Here is a 9580-nt window from a genome sequence, read left to right on the forward strand (position 1 = left end):
TGGCAATCGTTTGGAGGAAGAACGTGGAGGGGGACAGATATGTGTGACTCTCTTTGCAGGGTGTGTGCATTTCATACATCATTCATCCCATAAACATAAACGGAGGCCTAACGTCGTACCTCACAGGCCCCATCCTAGGCACCCAGGGCCCAGCACTGCCCCACAAGTGTGTAGCATCATGCCCATAGTGTGGCCTGGGTGTAAGAGTGTGTGCGTGTGGGATGTGCCACGCTCGCTGTAGACCTGCGGTGTTTGTGGCTCTTGGACACAGCGTCCATTGAATTCAGGCCCTGTGTGACCTGCTGATAAAGGGCATCTTAGAAGTTAATTAGACCAACAGGCTGCGACCAGGCACTAATGAGAAACCCTCCCGGGGCACCTCCTGCCTGCCCTCCCCACTCCCCAACCATCACTGCCTGACCCGGTTTTGCCTTTTTAACCCAAAGACATCATCCATCCACATGAGATTTTCTCTGGCGAGTAGTCTGTCTCCCCCTCCTTTCTCTGCCTTCCTTACATCTCAGAGAGGAGAGATGAGGAACAGGGAAAGGGGGAGGAAGTCAGTTTGGGTGCCCACCACATGCCAGGTGTGTGCGGGCAGTTCACATACATCAGAGGCAGTGGTAGAAAGGGCTTCCTTTGTGCCGGGCACTGTGCCTCTATTGGCTGGGCTAATCTGTGTGCCAACCCTACGAGGTAGGCAATGCTATTGTCCCACTGCACCGATAGGAAACTGGCACCACACGGAGAGGAAGAGGCAGAGCCGGATTCAGGCCACGCGGCCTGCACTCAGGCACCGCCCTGCATTGCACTCACTCTCCTCACAGGACACCCCTCACGGGCACCAAATGTCTCATTGTACATCCGAGAAACAGGGAATGTACCCAGATCTGAAGGTACCAGAGGTGAGATTCAAATCCAGGGTTGTGAGGTTCCAGATGCAGGGGTGTGGGCCCAGACGTAGGGGTGTATGAGCTCTAGATGCAGGTCTCCCCTGCCTTAAGGCAGTTCCTTCTTCTGCCTGACTCATTAGACAGGGAGGCACCTACTCTGGACAGGACTCATCCACCCCAAGGGACCCCAGGTCCCGTCTGCTGGAACTCACCCTCAACGTCCTTCTTACATCTCTGTGTCTCTGGGACCCTATCTGGGTGCCTGCCCCGGGCTGGGAGACCCTGGCAACCTCTCTGCTCCTCTATTTCTCTGTGTAGCCCAGCCCCAAACACAGCACCCGGCACACAGCCGTGTCTCAGCAATGATTCTTGAATTCAAAACACGGGCTGATGGAAGGGCTAGTGTGTGGGGTATGGGGGCAGGGGGCAGCCCCTCGGGATCGGGGTGGACAGTGAAGAGCAATCAGCCATGGAAGGGCTGGGGAGGAGCTTGGTGTACGTGTGCGGGGAGGAGTGGGGCTGTGTGTGCAGGGGGGACGGTGGCTTTCTGTCCAACGCCTCAGATACTCAGTGTTGGGGTGCAAAGACTGAACTAGACTCCAGCAGCAATGGGAAGCTGGGCTCAGAAACTGTTCCATGACCTCTTTGCCATTATGAGAGGCTATGCAGCTGGTACTAGACTTATCAGCTGGTAATTAAGGTCAAGCTGGTGAGTTCCTGGGGGTCAGGGGGCTGATCCATGTTGTGTCGTGCTCACGACAAGCCCCTAAAAATGTCCGTTCGTGGGAACTGATTTGCTCATTCAACAGGTGGGTCCCTGGAGCAAATTCAATTAAAATCAACTATTCCGGGCTTCCCTGGTGGCGCAGTGGTTGAGAGTCCGCCTGCCGATGCAGGGAACACAGGTTCGTGCCCCAGTCTGGGAAGATCCCACATGCCGCAGAACGGCTGGGCCCGTGAGCCATGGCCGCTGAGCCTGCGCGTCCGGAGCCTGTCCTCCGCAACGGGAGAGGCCACAACAGTGAGAGGCCCGCGTACTGCAAAAAAAAAAAAAAAAAAAAAAATCAACTATTCCAATACAGTCTGATGAGGGCGTGGAAGCTGAGGGCAGTGGAAGCCCCCGAGTGGGGCCCTAAGCCACGTGGGGCTGCACAGTCAGGGAAGGCTTCTTGGAGGAGTAGGCCAGGTGATGAGAAGTGAAGGAAGGCCATCCAGGTGGGGACTATTGATGGGCAAAAGCATTTGGGCTGGAGAGAGAATTTGGGACTCATGGCATTTCCAAAGGTAACTGAAGCTGTGAGAACAGAAGGCCACTGAGCAGCAACTAGAGAGGGAGGAGAGTCTGGAGCAGCCCATAGAGTCCCAAGAAGTGGGAATTTCTGGAAAGGATAAGAAGCCAGGTCAGGCCTCGGCTTCTTCCACCCAAGGCCAGGGGTAGGAAGACAAGCGGGGAGTCAGAGTGGACCTGTGGTTGTCCCCAAAAGGATGCCAGGATTTGGGGCCCAGCCCCTGGGAGGAGGGAACCCCTAAATTTCCTGGGCCTCATCAGAGGCAGTCTGGGGAGGCTGGGGCCCAGCCAGTGGCAGTGCCTGGTGCAGCTCCTCCTCCTGGCTGGCGGCACACCCAGGCTGCCTGCCTAAATCTGCAGGCTCTGTCCTAGGAACGGGCTTCCCCAGACACTCTCCCTGGTTCTGACATGAGTTCCGGCTGCCTGCTGAGTTCGACGGCTGGCAGCCAGGAGCCGGTACCCAGAGAGCCCTGAGGAGTAGCCACTCAGGTAAGGCCATCTGCCCCTCAGCACACCTGGAAGGGGGAGACTTCTCTGGTGGAGTGTCGGGGGAGTGGCCTGGACACAAGGCCGCCCTGCATCCTGATGGTGGAGGAATGAAGATGGGCCCCCCCTCCTCTGCTCTGAGTTTTTCCCATTTCTCCCCAGCTGAGCAGAGGTGGGAGCCAGGGACTGAGTGGGAGAGGGGCTCCCAGAGGGGCCAGGAGCTACGCAGGTGGGGCAGCTCTGCCTGGGCCTGCAAAACCCCGCCAACCCCAGGTTGGGCTGGGCGGAGCGCCCCTGGGCTAGAGCCTCCTTGGGTGTTCCCTGAGAAGCTGCCAGGAGTTCCGCCCACCTTAAGCAGGACTGAGCAAAGACAAGCGGATGATTCAGAGCCGGGGCCCACATTCTTATGTAGACAGGACAGTGGAGAGACAGGGCAGGGAGCAGAGTCACCCCCAGCCTCCCCCACTGGGGATTCACCTGGTGGAGGAGGGAGTGGACACAGCAGGCAGCTTCCCGAAACCTAAGGAAAGGGGCCCAGGCCCAGAGTGTGGGCTCTGAAGCCAGCCTGCCTGGGTTCAAATCCCAGCTCTGCCGTTTACCAGCTGTGTAACTATGAGCAAACCTCTTTGTGCTCCACTTTCCTCATCTGTAAATTGGGAATAAAACATACACCCTTTTATACAGTTGCTGTATTGATTCATGCAAAGCGCTCAGAACAGTGCTGGCACTGCATAAACACCCGATAAATGCTGGCTTTTATCACTACCCTGCCCATCTGCAGTGGCTCATGCAGTGGCGGGGTGGGGGCGGGGAGGACAGCACAGTCATCTTTGGCCTGGACCAGCACTAACCCCTTAGAGCAACAGGCTGTGCAGACAAGCTCCTTGAGGTCCCAGGGAGTCCAGTAGGGTAAGACCACCGTGCACAGGTCTCAGTGGACCGGTCCCCCAGGAACCAGGCAGAGGAATTCCAAGAGAGGTCGTGGGCACCCCTCACTCTGAACCATAGTCACATTCCCTAATTGGAGGTAAATCTGATTCCTGTGTGTTCATCACACCAAACTCGCCAGCAGAACTGACAGAGCAGCATTTCCCATTTTGGTGTCTTGACAAGGCTGTTCTACAAGATGACAAAAAAGAGTTCTATAGTCAAAGGAGTTGGTGCAATGCTACATATTCTGTCCTCCTTAGGGAGATGCATAATGTGAATTTATTAGCATAGTCAAGTAAAGGGACCTATTTAACTTTGCACTGAACATACTGCTTGCCTACTTTTCTTGAACACAGAATAGCATCCTTTTCTCTTGCTGCTTCTGTTGCCAGCCTATTGAGCAGGGTTCCATGGAACACCAGTTTGGGAAGCACAGGAATACCAGGCTACTCTATGAAGCCTATTGTACCAATATCAAGAGAATCATCGCTCCCTCCCTTTTGTTTCAGCTGCATTGCCATTGGCCTTGCTTCAAGTGATCCGCACGTGAGCAGGACACTGCCTGGATATTTATGGTGTTAGACCAGACGGGAGTTTGGGGACAAGGTTCCAGCCTCCTCTCTAGCCCCATCCCCCAAACCAAGTAAAAGGCAAAGAGCAGGTTCCCCCTGGGAGGAAGCTGTCTAAGGGGAGAAAGCCTAGCTCAGAAAGGAAAGGAGAAGTCATCCCCAGGTCTGACTTGCTGAGGAGGAGGGCCATGGTTGGGAGAGAGAGAGAAGTCAGCATGTCCCACCTCCTTAAGACCTGGGAGGACTAGTGGCTCCCTGGACCCGCCTTCACCCACGTTATGGGTAAGAGTTGGGTTCTGGGCTGAATGACCTGTGCTCAAGGCCCAGCTCTGCACCTAATCGTGTGTGACACTGCATAACCCCTCTGAACCTCAGTTTCCCTCAGCTGTAAAGGGGACGATAATAGAACCTAGCTCCACCGTGGCTGGGAGGATCCAACCCAGTGACACTGTTCTATAAGGTGCTGAGTGTTCTATAAACTTGGGAAATGACAGTCATCCTCTCCCTGCAGTAGCGGCCGACGCCCAGGGCCATCATGAACTGGGGGATCTTTGAGGGGCTCCTGAGCGGGGTCAACAAGTACTCCACAGCCTTCGGGCGCATCTGGCTGTCCCTGGTCTTCATCTTCCGCGTGCTGGTGTACCTGGTGACGGCCGAGCGCGTGTGGAGTGATGACCACAAGGACTTCGACTGTGACACCCGCCAGCCGGGCTGCTCCAACGTCTGCTTCGACGAGTTCTTCCCCGTGTCCCATGTGCGCCTCTGGGCCCTGCAGCTCATCCTGGTCACGTGCCCCTCGCTGCTCGTGGTCATGCACGTGGCCTACCGCGAGACCCGGGAGAAGAAGCACCGAGAGGCAGCAGGGAAGAACGGTGGGCGCCTCTACCTGGACCCCGGCAAGAAGCGGGGCGGGCTCTGGTGGACGTACGTCTGCAGCCTGGTGTTCAAGGCCGGCGTGGATGCCGCCTTCCTCCACGTGTTCCGCTCGTTCTACCCCAAATACACCCTCCCTCGCGTGGTCAGGTGCCACGTGGCTCCGTGTCCCAATACGGTGGACTGCTTCATCTCCAAGCCCACGGAGAAGAACATCTTCACTCTCTTCATGGTGATCACGGCCGTCATTTGCATCATGCTCAACCTGGTGGAGCTGGCCTACCTGGTGAGCAAGAGGTGCCGGGAGTGCCTGCTGGCGAGAAAAGCCCGGGCCACGGGCCTGGGCCACCCCCGGAACTGGGTCACCTCTTCCTCCAAACAGGACGACCTCCCCTTGGGCGACCTCATCTTTCTGGGCTCAGACGCTCCCCCTCCTCTCTCACCAGACCACCCTCGAGACCACGTGAAGAAAACCATCCTGTGAGGGGCTGCCTGGTCAGGCCTGGGTTGGAAGGACCCGGCAGCCAAGGTGCAGCCTTGGGGGTGGGAGCGCTGTGCAGGGAGTGGGGACAGGCAAGAGGGAGGGTCCGACGACCTGGGTTCAGATCCCTTTTCCCCAGCTCCTGCCGCCTGCCCCAGCTGTGTGGCCTTGGGCAAGTTACCCCTCGGAGCTGAACCTCGGTTTCCTTTTGTGTACAGCGGAGATGATGAGGCACCCCCCAACAGGGCTGCCGCTGTGAGGAGGGGCTTAATACGAGAACGGATGTGCACGTGCCTTCAGTGTGTGGTGCCCACGATCAGGGCTTAATAAAAGTCTATTCATTCACTGATTCAAGGTGACCTTTGATCCTTCGACGTTTGCGAGTCTTATCAGGTCATGGGGTCAACATCTCTGCCCCTGCAAAGGGCTGCACTTGATCTAGCCAGGTAAGAGAGCCCCCAGCACTCCTGGGGGGCAGAGGGGTCATGCTCCTTGCTCATGCTCAGGTCTAGCCTTTATCCCCAGTTTCAGTTTTAGGCCCGTGGGTTGTCTGCAAAGAGAATGGAGCTTAATTACATGGGGAACCGCGTGTCTCGGTGGAAAGTTGATGGACTTTTGAGTCATAACACTTGCATGTGAACACAAGTTCCAGTGGAACTCTGAGAAAGCGACTACAGCTTCTCTCCAAAATGGATTAATAATACTGAGCTGGTGGGGTCGTGAGTCTGGATGAGCTCACGACTGCGGATGGGGTTAGCCGGCTGTAAGAAGGCCACATAAGCATTAGTCACTGGTATTAGGAAGTGCTCTATAAATGCTTGTGGGAAATGAGGCAAAGGAGCCCCTCCCAGGCTGCACATTAACCTTCACTGTTCCAGGCCCAAGGCCTCTCTGCAGCCCACACTGGGTCACACTCCAACTTCCCCAGAAACCCAGGCCCATAGAGGCTGGACAGGGAGGCTGTGCATTTCATGCTGCAACCTGCATTCCTTGACTTCACCAGGGCAGCGGTGCCCTTGTCCAGAGGAACCATAGGCAGGCCCTCCCATGCCCTACACAACTCACCAGCAGCCCAAGCTCTAGTCCCCAGAAATGTCCTGCCAGGGTAGAATGCAACCCTGGACTGGATCAAGGTCTCCCCTTTCCATAGATGTCAGCTGCTGAGGGCCTCAGAACCAGGCTTCCAGAGAAAAGGGTAGGAGAGAGGCCTGGGGACAGGGGGACGGGGGCAATAGGGCAATGGGAGGGGGATGGGGACAACGTCATTTGGTGCCGACCAGGTCCCGAACACGAGGCCACCAGGCCCTTGCGCCTGCTCGGGCAGTTTCCCTGCCAGCACGGGGAGCCAGACCCAGCCATGCCTGGCCAAGCTGCAGAGAAGGCATGGGCCAGGGGAGAAGAGACACAGGTGTTTGCTCTGAACGTGTGCCCAGCAAGCCCGCCCGCCTACCTGCCTGCCCACCCGGCAGGGACTGGCCAGGAGACTGGGCTGGGAGGCAGGGATGGGCTGACGACCCCCAGGGGAACTCGGGCTGTGGGCCAGGCTTCAGGGAGGAGTAGGGGGGACAGAGGATCTCTGGAGAGACCCCAGGGAAGCCCCAAGGAGGGGAACAAATGTCCTGCCAGACCAAAGGGAGGAGAGAAGACTAGAGAAGAGATAAATAAGAGGAGGGATGCGGAAGAAGTGGGGTTTCAACTGGGTTTAGCAAATGTCTGTTGTGTGTTCACTGGGCCAGGCTCGGTACTGAGTCCTGGGGAATCAGAGACGAATGATATGCGGAGGCTGCCCTCCAGAAGCTGACAGTCTGGCACGGAAAACAGGTAAACAGACCATTTAAGTACCGGTGAGGCATTCTTCCAGAAACGATGGAGGAGGGTGCTCAGAAAATGTCCCAGAGGCACAAGGTTTGAAGATGCTGATACCTGAGTCAGGGATAGGGGAGGGCCCAGGGCCAGAGATGGAAAAAGATGTCACTGCAGGTAAGGGGTGTGGAGGATGGGGCACACAGGACACAGCCTGAATGAAACAATGGCCTGTGTGTGCAGCAAACAGTCATCGAGCAGACGGAGAAGGGAGGTGTCCCTGAAAGAAAAGGTAAGTGGTGGGGGGAGGACCGTGCCAGAATGTTAGCTGTGTCCCTTCCCCTGTCCCTCCCAAAGGCTGGAATGGTTGGAATTCCAGAGGAACCCACTGTGGTCAGGACAGTCAGCCCTCAGGCCCAGCACCAAAAGAAGGGATGGCAGGATGATACCAAGCCACCATGGTTCCAAAGAGCCTGTGTCATTTGGAAGGGAATGTCAGGGTGGGGGACATCCTGGAGCCAGAGAGGAGAATGAGGATGGATATTACTCCGGGGTCTGCCCACCAGGCACAGGGCCCGGCTCATGCTGGCGCTCAGGTGGAGAAAGTTGAAGGATAAAAATACACATCCCTCAGATTTCCCTAGCGGTCCAGTGGTGAAGACTCCATGCTGCCACTGCAGGCGGCATGGGTTCGATCCCTGGTAGGAGAAGTCCTGCACGCTGTGCGATGCGGCCAAGAAAAAAAGATACACATCCCTCCCGTCCTGCCGGGTCCAGCCCTGGGAGCTGGTGGGAGAGCGGATCATCCAACCCACACTTTGTTACTATTTCTTTAGAATTCATGTGACCCCGCAGGCCTGAAGGTTGGAGTTGATGAGGTTGGTGGGCACATCCATGCAGGATGATTACCCTTCACATGTATCTATTACTTTGTAGAATAAAATATGCCCTGATTTTGGAACTGGAAGATGGAAGTTCAAGACCAGCTCTGCCACTTCCAGCCGTGGGCCTTGGGCGTGTGCCTCTCTGGGCCTTAGCTTACTCCCCCGTGAATTGGGGACAATGGCAATCCTTACCCCCATGGAGTCATTGCCAATGTGGACAGGATGACACGGTGGTTGTGAAATGGTTTGCCCGTCGCACCCTTGATCAAGGTTCCCATTTCCAGGTTCTCCTAGGCCTTGTGACCCCCTGGTCTAGATCGTCCACACGAGGAACAAAGGCCACAGTCAGCATGAACTGGGCGTTCCTGCGGGGCGTCCTGAATGGGGTGAACAAGTACTCCACGGCACTGGGCCGCATCTGGCTGTCCGTGGTCTTCATCTTCCGCGTGCTGGCGTATGTGGTGGCGGCCGAGGAGCTGTGGGACGACGAGCAAAAGGACTTCATCTGCAACATCCGCCAGCCGGGCTGCGCAAACGTCTGCTACAATGAGTTGTTCCCCGTGTCCCACGTGTGCCTCTGGGACCTGCAGCTCATCCTAGTCACGTGTCCCTCACTGCTCGTGGTCATGCGTGTGGTCTACCGCCAGGAGCGCAAGCGGTAGCACCGCCTGAAGCACGGGCCCGACGTCCCATCCCTGAACGACAACCTGGACAAGAAGCGGGGCGGGCTCTGGTGGACGGACCTGCTGAGTCTCCTCCTCAAGGCGGCTGTCGACTCTGGCTTCCTCTACATCTTTCAGCGCCTCTACCAGGACTATGACATGCCCCACGTGGTGGCCTGCTCCAAGTCGCCATGCCCCTGCACTGCGGACTGCTACATCTCCCGGCCCACGGGGAAGAAGGTCTTCATGCACTTCATGGTGGCCGCAGCCTTGCTCAGCCTCAGTGAGGTCACCCACCTGGTGGGCAAGAGGTGCCTGGAGACCCTTGGCTCCAGACGCCGGGGGTCTCGGCGCTGGACTCACCTGCCCGAGACATGCCCAGCGTACGCCCTCTCCCAGGGGGAGCGCCCCCAGGATGGGAACTCTGTCCTAATGAAGGCTGGATCAAGCACAGTGGATGCAAGTGGGTATCCATAACCGGTGAGGTCGGCAGCTGAGACCACCAGAGCCTCTGCCTGCTCCCTAAGACCACAGCAGGGCAGGTGAGGAACATGGGTGTGGAGCTCAGGAGACCCATCTAGGGGCCAATGCTGGGAAGCAAATCGGTCTCTGGGTCCTCAGCCCCAGGGAAGGAAGGTTGATGGCTGGAGGGGATTTTGTATATGGCGATAGGGTATGTCAAACCCTTAATAAATAGGATTTTCTCAGTGT

At 56.9% G+C, this 9580-nt stretch overlaps 2 protein-coding genes across 2 annotated transcripts; both read left to right on the forward strand.

Moving 5' to 3' along the window:
• Nucleotides 1–4701: 4701 nt before the first annotated feature.
• Nucleotides 4702–5869, forward strand: GJB5 (gap junction protein beta 5; the record flags this gene model as incomplete). The annotated part of the gene is made up of 1 exon (XM_079698163.1): nucleotides 4702–5869. The coding sequence occupies one exon, from the start codon at nucleotides 4702–4704 to the stop codon at nucleotides 5521–5523; it is 822 nt and encodes a 273-aa protein (XP_079554289.1). The 3' UTR covers nucleotides 5524–5869.
• A 2688-nt stretch (nucleotides 5870–8557) lies between these two features.
• On the forward strand, nucleotides 8558–9346 carry GJB4 (gap junction protein beta 4; the record flags this gene model as incomplete). Its single annotated transcript, XM_079698164.1, is given in 2 exon segments — nucleotides 8558–8866; nucleotides 8870–9346. Coding segments are annotated over 2 exon segments (786 nt in total).
• Between the last annotated feature and the right edge of the window lie 234 nt (nucleotides 9347–9580).

The sequence above is a fragment of the Hyperoodon ampullatus genome, assembly GCF_949752795.1.
Source record: "Hyperoodon ampullatus genome assembly, chromosome: 2".
Lineage (NCBI taxonomy): Eukaryota > Metazoa > Chordata > Mammalia > Artiodactyla > Ziphiidae > Hyperoodon > Hyperoodon ampullatus.